The 19,868-nt window shown below is 37.4% G+C and overlaps 1 protein-coding gene across 3 annotated transcripts in view; it reads right to left on the bottom strand.

Annotated features, from left to right (window-relative positions):
* The window catches only part of PARD3B (par-3 family cell polarity regulator beta), a 568,533-nt gene that overhangs the window by 531,196 nt on the left and 17,469 nt on the right, over nucleotides 1-19,868 (bottom strand). For all 3 annotated transcript variants that reach the window (XM_060688120.2, XM_060688124.2, XM_034431407.3), the window contains exon 2: nucleotides 3,885-3,986. In XM_060688120.2, the coding sequence (XP_060544103.2) occupies nucleotides 3,885-3,986 (102 nt within the window). The remainder of the gene's footprint in view (nucleotides 1-3,884; nucleotides 3,987-19,868) is intronic.

Raw genomic sequence — 19,868 nt, 5'->3', positions numbered from 1 at the left:
AAGTGCTATTTTGCATTTCCCAGCTATACCATAAAGAACAATATTGACCAGTCCTCCATATTTGCTGCAAATGATATAAAGTCAGATAGTGTGTTCTAAGTACTTCCTTGCACTTTCTTAGAATTCCCATAGAGTTTTTCTGAATTTTATTATGGATATAACCGAATGATTATATGTGAGAGTGAAGAATTCACTGCTAAATGCTATAAGGCAGGGATGTCAAACTCAAGGCATCCAGGATCCTGTCCATCCTGGACAGGATCCAGCCCGCGGGGAGGTTAGATCTGGCCCGCAGGGCTACCTTGGAAACAGCGAAGGACCAGCCCACAGTGCCTCTGCCAGCAAAAACGGAGCTTCGGAGGGCCACTCTATTTTCACTGGCAGAGCGCTTGGGCCACCACAGGCATCCCTGACATAAGTGATGTTGAGCTGGCCACACCCACCTGCCCCCCCAAGGTCAAACACAACCCTGATGTGGCCTTCAATGAAATCAAGTTTGACACCCTGCTGTAAGGAAATTGCATATGCTATTTAGAAGGTGGGGACAGAATGGAGACTGAATAAAAGATTTTTTTAAAAAGCAGTAAGGGCACAGAAAGAGTCTAGGGTAGATTTTGCCAATTAAACTGAAATAACCTCAAGGCAATATACTGTGCCATTGATGCATCAGAAAAGAATGTCCCAAAACTAGTGAAAAAAAGCTGAAGAGAAAGGAAATATGGATATATTTGGTTAGAGAAACAACTAATAATATTTTGTAAAAGGTACAGTATATACAAAGCCAAAGATAAATGAAAAACAGAAGCTATAAAGATACTTGCCTAATCTTTTTTGATCATAGATGTTTCCTGTTTCTTTCCTCAAAGAATAGGAAATGTAGGAGTTCATTATATTACTGGAATATTTTGTTGTTTTGCTCATCACCTCCAAAGCCCTCCCCATTCTTATTACTTCAAACAGCTGTTAGCCAGCTCTTCTCAAAAAATCCCAACAGTTAATTAGCAACAAGACACAGTAAACATGTACAGCATGCCACATTTAATTATACTGTAATTTTCTTAAGTTAGAAACTGCACACTATTCAAATTTGTGTCATTTTTTCCTTTCTTAGAAAAAGAAATTTTAGCCTTCCAGTTAAAATTGCCATAAGTTTCCCTGACAACTCTAAGACTGTTGAATTGTTTGAACAACCCATTTCACCTTCACAGAATGCAAGTCATGTAAAAAGCTAATAGTTGTAATTTTTGAGGGGAAAAAAATAATCTACTTTATTTGGCAGTATGATAATTGGAAGCAGGTAATAATGCCTAAGGTTGTTTTTACCTCATGCCTGCAATTTTCTATGGTAGAAAACTATAGAAAGTAGAGTTTAAGATAATTTATTAAGATTCTGCTGCCGAACATTCACATCATCAAAATATATGTTTCAGAATTAAATATATTTTGTGTCCCATAAAAATTACGAATGAACCACCAACCTGATTCATACCCTTATCCTTAAAAGTAATTTTTATTAAACTTTTTACTTTTAAAAACAAAATAAAGAAAAATACAACAAAAACAAAACCACATTAAAAACACATAATAACATCACATCATATATTATTTTACAGCTTTCTGTATCGACATGGATAGAGATTCTCTATTTTTATTCAATTGTTCATCTACGTACTTATATTTACATTATATCATTTACACAACCATCACTGTCAGGTTAACACTATTCAGTAATTTACACTTCCTAGTTTTAACCCAATTAATTTAACATTCTGAATTATTGTTTTGATTCCTTTTTTCTAACCATTCATATAATTTGTTCCACACTCTATAATATTCCAACTCTTCCCTCTCTTTAATTTCCAGTGTCATCTTATCCATTTCTGCACATTGTAACGTTTTTCGAACTACTGTTTCCTCTCCTGGTATGTTATTTTCTTTCCACCCATATGCAACAGTAATCCTTGCTGCCATTAAAATATGTAGTATTAGATATTGTGAAGATTTGTCTCTTTTTGGGTTGATTATTCCTAATAAATACAGTTCTGGTTTAAATTCCATTTTTAATTGGGTAATTTCTCCAACCAATTTTTAATTTTACGCCAAAAATATTTTATCTTGGGGTATATCCACCACATAGGGTAGTATGTGCCTAATTTGTAACCACATCTCCAACAGGTGATAGATTTGGGAACATTTTGGCCAATCTCGCTGGTGCCAAGTGCCATCGATGGAACATTTTATACAAATTTTCTTTATAGGCTACTGCCATTGTTAATTTATAATTTCTGTCCCACAATTTGTCCCACTTTTCTAATTCTATATTGTGCCCAAGGTTTTTTGCCCAACAGATCATCGTTTCTTTTACCGTTTCATCTTCCATTTTGTATTTTAATAAGAGATTATAAATTTTTGTGATCATTTTTTTTCCTGGTCCTAATAGAATTTTATCTATATCCAATTGTTCTCTGTGTATGCCATATTGCTCCTGATCTTTTTGATTCATACCCTCATATTCCTTAGGTACTTTCTAATTACTGACCAATCAAATTATCTTTCCAACTCCCAGAATTTCCTATGCTGAAATTTAAGGGAGTTGAAAGGTGTAAAAATCTGATACAAAAGACCAAATACTACAGCATTGTCTTTACTTAGCATACAATACCATGAAACAATAATTTAAACATTGTAAATAGGACTCAAGAGTTCACTCTATTAAACTGAGTAAATCCAAAACCAAGCCAAGCATTTCCTCCATCAATCCTGAACCTCACATTTCAGAGACAGACCGTTCAGGAGAATATGTTATATGCAATGGTGGGTTTCAAAAATTTTTACTACTGGTTCTGTGGGTGTGGATTGGTGGGCATGGCAGGGGAAACTGCAAAATCCACATTTCCTCCCAATCAGCTGGGACTTGGGAGGCAGAGAATAGATGGGGGTGGGGCCAGTCAGAGGTGGTATTTACCGGTTCTCCGAACTACTCAAAATTTCCACCACCGGTTCTCAGGACTTGGTCAGAACCTGCTAAAACCCATCTCTGGTTATATGGATATGTTTTTCTAAGCTGCTCCCTAGAAGAGAAGGAGCAAATAAGCTGACTTTCTTCTATCATCTTTCCTGCTATTCAAATCCTATGAATCAGAAGTCTGGGTTTTGTTTTTTTTTACTTTATGAAGGAAGAAGTTTTTTTACTTTGGGAAGGAGGAGGAGAAAAAATCTTTTTGTACAAATAATTTTTCTAAACCCTGTTCAGTAGAAAAATTAAGAACCAATCATTTAAAAGTAATGAATTCATTTAGAATAAGTGCATTATTTCAACTTTCATATATTTTTATAAAGAATATATGGAAGAGACACAAATGAAGAGCACAAATATGTTTGCTATTATCAATCAATGTAGAGGCAATGGAATTTCTGTGAAAATACTGTCCTGTCGGAAGGATGCATGCATTGTTTCAAATTGTGGATCAATTAAACCTTTTATAACATATAGAATGAAGAAATACATTTATTTATGCAGGACAATGCCATTATCTTTGTGAAATCAAAGAATCAAATTTAGACATCTAAAATCAATGCTTAGTCCCATGAGCTTCTCAAATTTCAAAACCATAAGGGCACTCAAGGTTTCTTTTTCCTATTGAATACTTAATATATGCTAACAATATATATCAGGTATTTTTTCAAGAATTTTTGCTGAGTTCAACAAAAACAAAAACAAAAATGAGACTGCAATATAAACATTTAACACATTCAACCTGATATTAGTCATATAGGCAATCTGTTAAACATACAAATTTAGCATGAGGTTATTCTATACAAATTATCTCTTAATTTAATCAGACACTTTCTCTTTAAAAATAAAGAAATTATTCTCCATCAACCTTATCTTTGTCTTCCACAACATCTGCCAAGATGTCATCTGGATCCAGGATTCCACCATCTGTGTATTCCAGATGGTGAACATTCACCCAATGTGAAGGATTCTGCAAATGAAACATAAGTATGTTTTCTCATTAATCACAATTTGAGCACACTTCTTTTTATAATGTAAAGGTTTTCACACTGTATACCATTATATTTAAGAATATCAAATTCTAAAAAATATAATTGCTGAAAACACACTGAAAAACAAAGTACAAGTGAAATGAAAATTTATATCAGAAAAACAAATCCAAGCAATGTTATATCATTGCAGGATTTATTGTGCAAGAGCCAGTAAAAGAACAATGCAAGGCTTTAAATAAAAAAACAGGAAAGATTCTGCATAAGACACCTTGCAAACTATTAATTTGTCTGTCTTATCCTAATTTAGAAGAGCATCAGTGAAGATAATCATTTAAATATTATTTAAAGTGTCATTCTTTAACCATTTCTAGTAAATCAGTCATAAGGTTCAGATACAACACTAAATCAATTCATATGGGTCCTCAGAAATCCTGCAATTTTATTTTGTTACTAAAACAGCCATTTGTTACCTAAAACATGCACTCCTTGGTAAAGCTCCGCAACAGGACTCTTCTGAGGAAGCTACCTCTTACTTGATCTACTTGAACATACCTACGCCTATTTGCATGACACCCGGATTGATGTTAGAAGGTAAAACGTTGCCATAGGTGTATACTACAGGCAGAGAAGAGCAACCAAGATGATTAGGGGACTGGAGGCTAAAACATACAATGAACGGTTGCAAGTACGCAGCATGGCTAGTCTAGTGAAGAGAAGGACCAAGGGAGACAAGATAGCAGTGTTCCAATATTTGAAGGGCTGCCACAGAGAGGAGGGGGTCAAGCTATTTTCCAAAGCACCCGAGGCCAGACAATCAATAATGGATGCAAACTGATCAAGGAGGGATTTAGCCTACAAATAAGGAGAAATTTTCTGACAGTGAGAACAATCAACCAATGAAACAGCTTGCCTTCAGAAGTTGTGGGAGCTTCATCACTGGAAGCTTTCAAGAAGAGACTGGGCTACCATCTGCCAGAAATGGTGTACGGCAGTGATGGCTAACCTTTTTGCTGTGTGCTGAAAGCGAAAGGAGTGCGGAGGGTCGTGCGGGCATGTACCCACACCCATAATTCAATGCACCCACCCCCCTGTGCATGTGCCCATGCTCCCCCCGGAAGTCGACAAACGGGCCATTTCCAGCCTCCGGAGGGTCTCTGGCAGGGTGGGGAAGGCTGTTTTCGCCCTCCCCAGGCTCCTAGAAAGCCTCTGGAACCTGAGGAGAGCGAAAAACAGGCCTTCTGCACCCCCCACCCCGGAGGCCCTCCGGAGAGCAGAAACAGCCTGTTTCCTGACTTCCAGTGGCCCAGAAGACCCAAAAATCAGTTGGCTGATTTCAGAGCTGAGCTAGGACAACAGTCACATGCCCACTCATATGGCTCCGCGTGGCATCACAGCTGTAGAGTCTCCTGCTTGGGCGGGGCATTGGACTAGAAGACCTACAAGGTCCCTTCCAACTCTGTTAATCTGTTAATCTGCTAAAACATAATGTTCATGTACTTGCTCTGGGGTAACAGAGTACTGTACTCAACTCAAGCCTAAATATTATAGGGCACTAATACAATAGGATTCATTTTAACTGATACTAAATTATATCCTATACCGAGTCCCATGCTATCACAAGAATATCCAATGTCTCAAAAAATACCATTTGCCATAGAGAAGCCTCTTGCTTCCTCCAATATTAACTTTTTAATATATGAAAAAGTTGGTGAAGAATATTTTTTTTACAGCACAAAGACATTTTTTGAAGAAAGTATCAGACAACATCTTTATTACACAAAATGAAATGTTTAGGGTACCAGGACTTTCTCACAGTATAAAGAAAGTAGGCAAGCCTCAGTTTTCGTTAGGCAGCAAACAGAAGCTGTGTTTTATAAAAACTAATGAATTTTACCTGTTGCAAAGCTAGATCATTTGGTTCCATTAAATATAAACCATTACCCACCTCACAGTGTTGTTGTGAGGATAACGGGAAGGATAATGGGAAGGAAGGAATATTAGGCATGTTTTCTGCCTTGAGTTAATTATAAAAATAATAAAGGCAGGATAAAATTAAATTAAATAAATAAATCATGTACAAATTCAATAGTGATTCAAATAGTTAAAATAAGACCAATGTTTTTTCAGAATAATTTAAGACAATAATCATTTTTAATTACATTTAAAAATGCTTACATTAGTTCACATGGTTCTGCTATTGTACCTTTTAATTTTTTTCAATTAGTTGACATTTTAAAAATCAATATTGATAATTCTGATAAAGTTATACTTAAATTCATTTTTAAACTTGTGAAGTTTTTGAAATGAAATAATATCACATTACAAAAAAGATGTTGAGACTTTACAAAAAGTGCAAAGAAGAGCAACTAAGATGATTAAAGTCCTGGAGAACATATGAAGAACGGTTGCAGGATTTTGCTTTGGCTAATCTAGAGAAAAGAAGGACTAGGGAGGACATGATAGCAGCATTCCAGTACCCGAGAGATTGCCACAACGAGGAGGGGTTCAACTTATTTTCCAAAGCACCAGAGGGCAGGACAAGAAACAATGGATGGAAACTAATCAAGGAGAGAAGCAACCTGGAATTAAGGAGAAACTTCCTAACTGTGAAGACAATTAACGAATCGAATAGCTTGCCATCAGAAATTGTGGGCACTTCTTCACAGTAGGTGTTTAAGAAGAGACTGGACAGTCACTTGTCTGAAATGGAATAGGGTCTCCTGCTTGAGCAGAGGGTTGGACTAGAAGACCTTGAAGGTCCCTTCCAGCTCTATTCTGATTGAATAGTTATAAAGTTATCTGACTTGGACAGCTTCAGCCTCTCCAGTTTGTATTTAAAAAAGGATTCAGACCATCTAAATCAGGTGAAAATTTAAAAATCCAGTAAAAGAAAAGGAGTTTACATTTATACACACACAGAGACAGACACACACGTGTATGTGTGAGATAGATAGGTAGGTAGGTAGGTAGGTAGGTAGGTAGGTAGGTAGGTAGGTAGGTAGGTATGTGTATGTATAAAACATACATACATTCATACATATATACATGCATACATACATATGGAAAAGTCCAGAAATAATCTAATTTAATTAAACAACATATCTTCCCAGGCTTTTATATTCTTATGCCATCCTTACTGCCACCATGCCTATATATACATTGTTTCATACAATGCATTTTAGGTGCACATTTTAAAATTTATAAACATTCAATTTCTAACTATGCTGAACTAATTTATATAAATGTATAAACATACAAACATTCAACCAAGGTACACAAGTTCATCCACTTGCCTTAATTTTTCAACCATTCTTTCTTTATTTGTCCTGTCACATAACAACTATTTCTGATACATTGATTTTAGATTCATAGTATTCTTGGCATAATACAATCTATTATTGAATCATTTGTGTATTCATTCATTATCATCTGTATATTAAAGTACAATTGTATTGTTGTCCCCAAACAATACACCTCTAACATTACCAGAAACATTTCTTATACATTGGTGAATGAATGAATAAAATAACCAAAGAAATATCTTGTTTTATTCTGTGCTTAATGTTACCCCATTTGCCAAGAATTCCATTTACATTCATTCATGCTCTACCAGCACATGCTACACTTACCAGACTCAACAATTTGTCTACAATTCTATATTTGTGCTAACTTTCTATAATTCACTTTAAATATAAATGTAATTTCCTTCTTCCTTAACAACAAATAATACAGTAAACTATCTGTCTCATATTTATATATTTCTCAGTAATCTTCTGAAGAATAAAGTGTCAGTTGTACATCTGCTGACCAACATAAAGCCAAATTGCACTTCATAAATTTGGCTCAGTCACCTCTTCTACCTTCCTCATTGGAATTTTGTCAAACATCTTTCTAGGCACATTTTACTAACTAACTAATTTCTGCATTCACTCTTACTACATTCCCCCTACACAGGGTAACAACAATAGCATTCTTTCAATTGTCAGACACAGATGTTATATTCATAATAATTTTCTGAACGTCCTCTCATTCCCACCCATCCTATCACGTCACCTAAAAAAAAAACATTTTCCCCTGGATCACATTCACACCAAATATTACATAAATAAATTTGTCTCTTGTTTTTCCAGCACCATCATTTAGCATAACGTGCAATTATCACCAGTACATAGACTCCTACTTTTACATGTATTCACAACAGAAATGACACTAATTCATACTTTCTGATAAATATTTTAGCCTCTTAATTCATATTCATCAATTCTATTCCATATGATCAAACCACCTTCATTTAAATATGTTAGTCTTCTTCACCCCCTAGTCTCACACTCAACATATTTCTTTTCCATTCGACACTTGTCCTTTACTAAATATTTAGTAAATATTAGTAAATATTTAGTAAATATTTAAAGCCCTGATAGCACAGTGGTTAGAATACAGTATTGCAGGCTAATTCTGTCAACTGCCCCCAGGTTGATCCTGACCAGCTCAAGTAAAGTAAAATTAGGAGCCAGACTGTTGGGGGCAATATGCTGACTACTAAACTACTGAGAGAATACTGTAAAGTGCTATTGCTATGTTCCAAGTTGTAATCTTTCATATGCCACAGACTTCAGCCAAATGATGACAGATGTTTGTCTGAAATGGCATAGGATTTCCTGCCTGAGCAGGGGAGGAAAATGTATACCATTTCAGATAAACATCATCCATCTATTGGACTAGAAGATTTCCAACGTCCCTTGCAACTCTGTTATTCTGTTTAAGAAAAGTTTAAATTGAAATATGAGGAAACATCTCTTCATCAGCATATAATGGCATCTAACAATAAGAACTGAGTGACAACAAGCAATATTGAAGAGAGAAAGAAGTATCATAGAGATTGTGGATATCATGCAATCATAATAATTATATAATTATAACTGGGCTAGGTATGAGTCTATGGTGTAATTTGAATGGCCAATAATCAAACTTTATTAAGCTTAGAACAATGTTTATTTTACTTAAGTATTAGAAGACTAATCTATTGACACTGCAAAAATGTGTATGCACAATACTTTGCAAATGAAAGATATAATAGATTGGGAAGATCAGGGAGGGCAGGAAGCTTTGTGAAGATTAGTAGAGTTATGGCTATAAGATCAATACTGAGTAGCCTGACATTGATGCACATACCCAAGGGGTGGGGCTTTTATCTTAATACTATGATCACCTCTACCACTCCACAGCCATTGGACTTTTACTGTTCCATATCAAAAATTTCTCTATGTTGAGCATACATAAGGATGATGAGAATGATGGACCGTGGTGGCATGATGGTTAAATTGCAGTATTGCAGGCTAATTCTGCTGACTGCCAACTGCCTATAGTTCAGTAGTTTCAGTAGTCAACCAGCGCAAGGTTGACTCAGCCTTCTAGTCTTTTGAGGTCAGTACAATGAGGACCCAGATGGTTTGGGGTAATATGTTGTCTCTGTAAATCACTTAGAGAAGGTTGTAAAGCACTGTGAAGTGGTATATAAGTCTAAGTACTATTGCTGGACACAACCCTCCAGCTGCTTAACTCACCTTGTCAACTATTTGTCAACTACTACAGGAAACAATAACAAGCATAAGTCAAGTCACAGAGGAATTTTTTAACTCTGACTTACATTTCTGGTTACATTTCTTGATAACTAAATTTACAAGATAATTTACAGCAGGTTCACCCATTTTTAAAAAATATTGGCATAGAGAATCCCAGGTTTGTACACAAGAATTATATTCAAATTAGAGAGTCTGTAAGAGAAGAGCCACATTAGCTTATGGTAATCAAAAACCAAGAAGACCTCGGTAGCACTTTTCAGATTGAAAAGATATCATCAAATTCCTTTTAATTTGTTACTCAAATTGAAGGAGGGAAATAGATTGATTATCTGAAAGTATCATTTTAAATTAATTTCATTATTGCCCAAATTGAAGTTTTAATCAAGTGTACTGTGGGTCTATAATCAATAAAAACAAAAACAAAAACTCTCATACAATTAGTACTGAAGGATCAAAACTAAACAGATGAAAGACTAAAACAATTCCTTCAAAGCCAATTCACTGCAAAATCTTCTATGACAAACCTACTTTTGGAATACAAAGAACCATGTTTAAATTTACATATATTATGTAAATTTTAATATATTACAAAATAACTTATTGACAGATATTAGACTACCATTACAATATCTTAACTCATAAAATTAAGAATTTACTACATCTGCTGCCACACACTTAATAAATCCTTATCTGTTTATAGTACATTAATTGAATAACTAATTGCTAATCTCATCAGTTACTCCAATTAAAATGTACTGCTCAAGGTCAAGTACTACATAACATAACCTTCAGTTAACAGGTTTCAGTTTCCCTATTATTTGTATACTATATATTAGAGAAAGCCATAACTTTTTATTTACTTGCATGCTGTATTTTGTTCCCATACATATTTTATCCTTGTTTTATTTTTACTTGGGAGAAGTCTTTGCTTCCCAAGCACAGTAATACATTTATAACACATCTTTCAACTAATAAAAAGTCGATTAAAGATAGATATTTTTATTTATTTTCCCAAAATTGGATTATCTCAGGATTATGAACCAAATCAATTCAAGGAGCTAAAGAAAAGCAGCTACAAAGGGATATTCATGTAGAGATAGTCAAGAGCAGCTTCTGAATCAACCACACAAGTCTTGCAAAAGACACTGATGCTTTAGCATTTCAAAAAAGATCTTCCAGATGTGCTCTGGTAGAGTATAATTAAAGAATTTTATTTATTTTATTTATCATATTTATCTCACAGAAAGTAACTCTGGATGGCATACGATTAATTAAAACAATACACACACACACACACACACACACACAGACAAAGGCAGGCATTATTCAAAAGTAAAAAACCAGAAAAGAGAGGGGGGAGGGAGGGGGCAAGAGGGAGAGGGACGGAAGGAGTGAGGGAGAAAGAGAGAGACAGAGACCCCATGACTGGGGGATTTTTGTGAAGGACATTCATAATATTGCCTATTAATATACCCCAAAGATTGCCCCAACTGAAAAAGGCTTAAGGATTTGGTTGGGAGAGCAGATGAAGACTAACCAGTCTTGTAGATCTCATAACCCAGAGAGTTATTATTCAAAAGTAAAAAAACAGAAAATATAAGAATGAATATTAACCATGGAGCCATCTCAATCCCATGGGAGCTCTAGGTCCAATGAGACAACCAGCTCTTAAGGAACAACATTAACAGAGATGGAACTAACCTCACTTCAGGGGATAGAATGTTCCAAAGGTGTTACAGCTGAAATGGCTTATCTTCTGGGTCCCACCAAGAGTAATTCCCTAACAGACAGAACCAGCAGTATGCCTTCTTTATTTGATCTGATGAGAAGGACAGATCTGCTATAATTGGGGTGAGGCACTCTCTCAGATAATATGATCCCATGCAATGAAGGGCTTTAAAAGTTAAAACATGTTGAATTGGACTAGAAGCAAATTGGCAACCAATACATATACATAACAGCTTGCACCACTACATTCTGCACTAGCTGACATTTCTGGATACTCTTCAAGGGAAGCCTCATGTAGAAAACATTACAGTAGTCCAATCAGGAAGTAACTAGGACATGACTATAAGCAGCGTCCATGAGAGTCAGATAATTTACTTTTTCTAAGGTTCTCTGAAGCTGCTGTGCAACCACCTTCTCAATCACCTTTCCCCCAAAGAGAAGGCTAGATATGGGACAAAAAATGTCCATTGTACTGGAGTCCAGAGATGGTTTCTTGAGGAAGAGGCAACCAAGGCCTCCTTAAGTGGTAAAGGGACAATATTCTCACTTAAAGAATTCACCACTGCTTAGAACCCACTCACATGGCACACCCAAGGCTGCTTTAACAAACCAGGGCATTGATCTAAAGAACAGGTAGCTGAGGTCATAGTTCTAAAGACCCTATCTACTTCCTCAAAGAAATTTCAAACTGCTCCCAGATACCTGGACAAAACTCTTCTCCAGGCATCTCCTCCAGACCTGCAACAAGGCCAGCATCTAATTCTAAGAAAATTTGAGCAACTTTGTCTGGCAGATGCTGAATAAATTCCTCCACGAACCCCTGCAAGAGTTTCTCTGACTCCCCACAAACATAAGTAAGAGGCTTGTGTCACCCGAAACAGGACTGCACAATGGCTGTCTGTGGATGAAATAATGGCAAAGAAGTACTGACACTTGAAGACCCTTACTGCCACAAGGTAGACCTTAAGAGCAGCTCCATGTTTAATGTTTAAAACATATCTAATCCATGTTTGATCAAGCTTTTCCTTGCTGAGTGCCAAAGACGCACTAAACATCTCTTCTCTCATTTCATCTCCCTCAGCTCCTACATAAACCACAGAAAGCGACAGGATTCCTAAGAGGGAAGATGTTGCTTGAGCACGATCTGATCCAAAGCCTCAGACATCCCCTTATTACAAGTGGCAACCAAAGCTTCAGTTAGACCATGCAGCCAACCAGCAGGAACTGTCCTCAGCTCCCTCTGAAACCCAACTGGGTCCATCAGTCACTGGGGGTTGATCAATCTAATGGGTCAGGCTTCCTGCGGTGGATTGTGGCAGTAGAGAACTCCAAGGTTATCAGGCATGATCAGACAATGACAAGGGAGACATCTAAAGTTCCCCCAACTGAAGAACCACTCAAAGCCATTGCTTTCATCTGGTACCTGATCACTGTCCTATGTCAGATTCTGGATGATCTGAGATAATCCCATGCCATCATGGTGGCCATGAACTCCCAAACTGCCTCAAACCACACACTATAAAATGTAGATTGAAATGTAGATCCCCCAAATCTTCAAGTCAAGTCAAAAAGCTAAACTTGGAGTCAAGGAGCTAAGCAAGAAGTCAAATCAAGGAGCTGTGAGTGAAGGAGCTAAGCAAAGAAGTTGTTGTATAGCAGGGAGGCTGGTACAACAGCAATAATCTAAAATGATCCCTAGATCCCAAATTAATGAAGAAGGTCTCATATCTGGTGATGCAGTAACCCAGAAAGTCATAAAATATTCTCAGATGACAATCAACATACTTCTATCCTGCCAGGGGTCTCAACTGATGCCACACCAGAAACCCGGCTAGCCGAAAGGGCTACCTCCCCTTCCAGACCAAGCAAGGCCTCAATAATACATGCCTTGTTGGTCATCTCATCAGTGAATAAATCACTCGTGAGGGAAAGCTTATTACAGACAGGTATTTCGTAGCAACAGCCAAAAGCCAGGGTCTCTGAAGGTCTGCTAACAAAGTACCAGAGCTAAGACCAGGGAGATGGAATTCAGAACTGGTATAAGACAACTGTACTGCATCTGGAGTATGAGCCACTCCCCATTTCCCACTATACGGTATCTCCTTATGCCTATCATCACAATATTGTAGTCTATCCCTACAATGGGATAGACTGTCCATCCAATGGCAGTCTCATCCTAAAATCTATTCCCTGCCCCCTTTTCTCAAGACCAGGAACCTCCCATTTTCCTTATTAACCAAACTGGGCACCCCGATGCCCTAAGCTTCACTAGCTCTCAACACCCCGAAACACACATCACAAACAAACATGAAGACAGCATCATTCAGCACCCACTCCCACCACCATCTTACCAGAAGTAAGTTTCTCAAGGATCTGTGAGTTTAAAACGATTTCTTTTAAATACTTCCAAAGCCTCACTAAACATTTCTGAATTGCAATATTGCTGTAAGTTCAAAGCATTGCTTTTTTTTTTTAAACTGCAGTCTTTTATACAACATTCTCATAATTATGGAAATAGCAGCACTGTCTGGATATGACATAAATTACATCAGGCTGAACTTTTATCTATAGGTACCATATTACAATTTTTAAAAAGGAGAAAGGTTGAAGGCGGGAATTGTGTTTAATTTATCTCAGCACTTCTTAAATGAATACTGAATAGCAACATGAACGCACATGCTCCTTGCCTAAGGAATGCCTCCCATGTTTGTGTATAACATCAAACCATTCTGACATTATTTTATGAGCATATCCTTTATGTAAAGAGTAGTGCTTTGGGACATATTATGCAAATGTTTTCCTAATCATATATTTAAAAAATAGTCAGTTGAAATTAATAAATGCTAAGTAGAAACTATAGTTGTTTACTTAGACATCTCTATTTCTCACCTTGCGAAGGAAACTATTCCAAAAAAACAAATTAATACTAACAATTTTACCTTTCTTAAGGCTGGCACTAAATGTCAAGGTCATTATCACAATGACAACAAAGCAAAGGAATACAAGAATAGGAGAGCTTTACAAAGCTAAATTTTCTATGCCAGGCATGAGTCATTGCATTGAATAGGAAATGAAATATATGAACATTAAAATAAAGGAATGCATCTACACTAGTAATTCACAACCGGTGGCCCACTAGATAAAACACAGCAGCTCTATAGCAACCCAGGAAAGATAAAATACACCTTATTTTGCTGATTGCAAATACAAATTAGGGTTTGTAAAGTGCCTAGTTGCTCCAAAAGACACAAATCAGTGGAACACATTCAACTTGATGATCACAATGTAAAATTACAAGAGTTTCACCAGACTCTGACAAATATATTTTGAGCTTTAGATATAACATAAAAACACTGTAAGTACTGATATAATACAGTAGTAATAGCATCAGCTTAAGGTAACATGCATACAGATGTGGCCAAAAGTATTGGTAACCATCCACTTTTTCCCCAAAGAAAAGGCATTCTGGAGCAAAACATAATGCCCTGTTTTAGAAAGCTGCTTCAGTCCCAGGTTATGGCTCCAGCAAGAGAATAGTCCAAAACATACATCTAAGAAAATCCAAGAATGTTAGAAAAGCAGACATTGGATTGTTCTGAAGTGGCCTGCTATGAGGCCTGAACAAGGGTGTCAAACTTGCGGCCCACAGACCAGATGTCTCACATGCTGGCCACACCCCCACCCGGTTTAGCAAAGGGAGGGAAGTCCCGATATGTCACATGACACCACCATGCCGACACAAGTTTGACACCCCTGCAATAGGACATTGATAGAAAACACTAAAATGCAGTTGAGAAAAAGAACCATCAAAGCTAAAGAGTGGGACAATTTGCCAGTTGAGAAGTGTAGAAGCCTTACTCAAAGCTACAGAAAGCACTTGATTACAGTTATTGCTTCAAATGAATATGCTACAAAAAGTTACATAAGGAATAATAATGTACGTACCATATTCTGGTAAATAATAATGGAAATAAAAATGGCGAGTTACACATCAAAAGCAGGAGACTGCTCTATGTTCTATGGAACAAAGAATTTTGGATGCCATTTCCTTATGTCAGTTTCAATTTATTTCACAGCAGATTGAGATTTTTTTGTGAAAAAGTGGGGTTGGCAATATCTATCTTTGGCATAAAGAAAAATCATAAATTAATATGAATATAAATCACCAACATATGACTTTATTTGGACTAATTTAAATAAAAGAATTTACTATCTGAACAATAAGCCTTTAAAATAAATAGTAAACACTGCTCCCCCCCCCCGCAAAGCAGGGCTTCACTCTTTCACCCATTTCCTACTTTTCCCCCAGCATTTTTAATTAAATAGGGTAAATAATAAATAAATTCAACTCCATGAAGGCTGAAAAGATAATATAAGTTGCCTCCCCTAAACTTCAAGCCCTGGGAGTAATAGGTGAGACACCAAATAAAACTTATATCCTAGCCCGGTGACACAATTATTGAATAACTCTACCCACTTTCCCAGGACCATATTGGTGTTCTGCTTCATCCACACCCATCTGTTTGGATTCGTAAAAGTTTCCATTCAGATGTTAGGGAAGTGTTGTAACTTTTTTTAGACCAGAGCGTATAGATAACATTCCCCCTCATACATGCTTTCAAACAACAAAACTGCTTCTTTAAAATGCTGGCTCCTCTTTGTCTAATGCAGACCTGGGCATTTCACGGCCCACAAGCCACCTCTGGCCCTTTTACTGGCCCTGTCTGGCCCATGGCAGGGGTGGGGACAACAGTCCCTGTTTTTCATGTGGCCCCTTGGGAAAATTAATTGCCCCCCCCCCGTCTAATGGAAACACACTTGAGGGAACATGAATTCTGATGCAAATATTATTTGATCTAAAACCTGGTTTTACTTTATTATTTAACAAACCATTATAATTACTGATGATTCTTAATGAATTCTGCTATATTCGCTTAATATATGATTGTGAAAGGATAAAACCTTCATCAGCCAAACACAAAAATATGATAAAGGGGGAAAATGGCAAATGGGAGCAGGGAAATTATAAATACTTTCTCCCAAGATAGAGATGGAATAAAGGGTAGAACAGATTATTATTAAATTTCTCCATTCTTTAGACTTCTAGCTTTACTGTGGCTAGTAACTGTGGTCTTGATTTTATGTAAGCAACTGTGGCAGTTTTTTCAATTGTAATATTTTAAATAAATAATAACAGAAATGCATGGGTTCTATTTCATTCAGCAGGCTACTTATATATCACACTTCTATACTAAATGAATTAGATTTGATCTTCATAAGCAAAACAGGTATTAAAAATAATGTTTTTCATCTAAATGTAAAATAAACAACTCTCCACCTTTGAAGTAAAAAAAACCAGAGAGGTCAAGAATAGGTTAAAGGCAAATTATATGGTCTTTTTCCTGTTGCCAGAACAGGGAAAGAGACAATATTTGTCCATTCTTCCCTAACTTATGATCTTCTAAGTCTCCTAAAACATGATCCAGAAGGTTGGTGTTTCTCCAAAACACAGAGAAGATGCTACTAGCTCATCACAGGGAAGCAGAACTATCAACATTCATCCCTACCAGACTGTTTTTACCACAGGAAGACTATTTCTAAAATCTCTAAGTCTACCCCCCAACATGTATGTATGTCTGTCACATGCCCATGTCTGCCACCATTATACTAGCTGTCTACCTGTTTTGTGAGTGGCAAAACAGATGAAGAATGGAAAGATTCTATATAGTATCTTTACAAATACAGTAAATGTGAGTAACGTAACAAATATGTGAACATTGAAACAAATGGCACTTGATAAAATTATGACTGAAATGGAACAAATATGTTTAGTCTCTACTCATGCCCAGATCTTTTTAGGAGTACTGATGAAGCCATTAGTTATGATAGGAATGCCAACGGCTACAATCACTAAAGCCCATGATCTTCAAAGTCCTTTAAAACAAACAATATCTCAATTCAAAACCAGGAACCAAGCCAAAGATTTAAATATAAATATAAATACACGCACACACCTCAAGATAATGTATCTATGATAGTTGGCTCTCAGCCAAGAGAAAGACTTCAGTTCTCCATATTTATATTAAGCTGTTGAGATATAATGAGAAAAATAAGAGCACCCCACAATCCCAAAGAAAAAATATATAAAACTGTTCTTGATTTTAACAGAAGTCTGAATTTCTAACTAGGTATGAAGAAATAACTTGATTGTATCAAACAGCTGTTAGGATATATTTGCCATGATTACTAATTAATGTCAAGCCCATCATTACAAAGGTTTTTTAAAAAATTAATATACAAAACAAATTACTGGAACATATTCAAAGCAGGGGAGGGGTGATATACAATATCACCATGTGAAAATAGATGCCTTAGGAAAGAATACATATACCAAGCATGCAATCTCATAAGAATAAGCTCAAGAACAAAAGGTTGGATTTTATTTTTGCCAACTAACATGCTCAATGTAAATCCTTCTGATTCTACTCACAATAGGATACAGACTGAATGAGCTCTCTTTATTCATTTCCAGATATTTTGAAGTTCAAGTCCCATCAGCCCTAGTTCAAAGGATCATAGGAGCTGAAGTTCAAAACCAATACAACTACTTGCACTGCCACTGTTCCTTGGCCTTTTGATTTTCATCATTTATTTACTGATATGGCCTCCCAACCCAAACACTGAAACTCTGGAAAGGCTCTACGATCATTTCAGCCCTGATGCCCCAGGAATACACCCGTTTTTAATGCCTTTCTGAAGGCCACTAGGACTGGAACCATATGCTGGGGAAGGGAGAAGAGGGAGAGGTTATTCCAGAGGGCAGGCCCCATAACAGAAAAGCCACAACTACTGGATCCCATCAGTTGGCACTGTTTCAAGAAAGACCATGCTTTACAGCAGTGGCCCCCAACCTTTTGGGCACCAGGGATAGGTTCTGTAGAGAGAGGTTTTTCCATGGACCGGAGGGGGCATGATTTTGTGTGCTACCTGTATCCCGTGGATGGGGCTTCACTTGTTTGCATGGCCTGGTTTCTGACATGCCACAGCCCAGTGCTTGAGATGGAACGGAAGGATGTCCAAGTCAATGGTATTGAAGGCCGCTGAGAGATCAAGGACTATCAGGACTGACAAACTACCAGGTTCTGCCAAAGCCATCAATGAGTGCCATCAAGATCTGTCTTGGTACAATATCACAGCCTGAATTCAAACTGAAAGAATCCAGATAATCCACTTTGTCCAAAATCTTTATAGCTGCAATCTTATCATTTTCTCAACAACAAGAAATCTATCGAAATCCCCTGGATCCAACAACAGCTTGTTAAGAAGGGGGCATACAACTGTTTCTTTGAAAGCCGACAAAACCATTCCTTCTCTTCAAGAAGCATAGACCACAGAACAAATGTGTCCACACACCTCTTTCCTGAAGGCTTTACTAGGCAGGAAGGAGATGGTAGAAACACACTGGAAGACAAATCAACAGCACCAGAGATACTATCTCCTCCCCGATAACAACACAAAATAGTTGAAATAGCTTGGAGTGAAACTGAAGAACTTTATTCTCCAAGTGTCAACAGCAGTTCTCATACTGACCCTTAAATATTGCCCCAGTCCCTACTCTGGAGGGATTAAGTCATTCTAAACAGAGCTCCCAGCTGGCACAATAATACTGACCTTTTGTCGCTTTTATTGACATACAATAAGTCCAGAGAAAAGTTTTTTACATACAATGTATCTGGCCAGAGTTATCGTTTATCTTCCTTCAGTGGTATTCTAGGTACCGGTATGTCTTCCACCACTTCATTCTCTATTGGGGTCTATGAAGAGAGAGTCTGCACAGAAATTACCTGCCCCAAAACCATTCCAAGCAGCAATGTAAGACCTCAGCCAGACCAGGCATCAGGGCCCCATCATTTATTACTATATTTCATTAATATAAATATTATATATACACCAACACACACACGTAATCTTTACTATTCCCAGCAGGGCAACCTATTTTGTAAACCCATTTAGCTGAACCATTGAGGCAGTCTTTCGTTCTCCAAAGCCTATTTTTTAGTAACAGAAGTTTACTGGTACACTGAAAGTTTTTAAATTTAAAGTCCCGCCTGGACTACTGTAATCCTCTCTACATGGGGCTCCCCTTGAGGAGCACCCGGAGGCTCCAACTGGTCCAGAATGTGGCCGCGCGGATGGTTATGGGAGTGACATGGCGCTCCCATGTAACACCTCTCCTGCGTGAGCTGCACTGGCTCCCGGTGGTTTTCCGGGTGTGCTTCAAGGTATTGGTTACCACCTTTAGAGTGCTCCATGGCTTAGGACCTGGGTACCTATGACACTGCCTTCTGCCACCAGTAGCCTCTCACTGGCCAGTATGCTCCCACAGAGAAGGGCTGCTCAGGGTGCCGTCGGTCAAACAGTGTCAACTGGTGGCCCCCAGGGGGAGAGCCTTCTCTGTGGGGGCACCTGCCCTTTGGAATGAGCTCCCCCCAGAGATATGGAGGATCCCGGATTTACGCACTTTCCGCCATGCCCTCAAAACTTTTTTAT

Source organism: Pantherophis guttatus, chromosome 1 (genome assembly GCF_059756535.1).
Source record: "Pantherophis guttatus breed Tessera chromosome 1, ASM5975653v1, whole genome shotgun sequence".
Taxonomy (NCBI): Eukaryota; Metazoa; Chordata; class Lepidosauria; order Squamata; family Colubridae; genus Pantherophis; species Pantherophis guttatus.
Note: the sequence above shows the minus strand (reverse complement) of the source record. Positions and strands in the feature narration are given on the sequence as shown.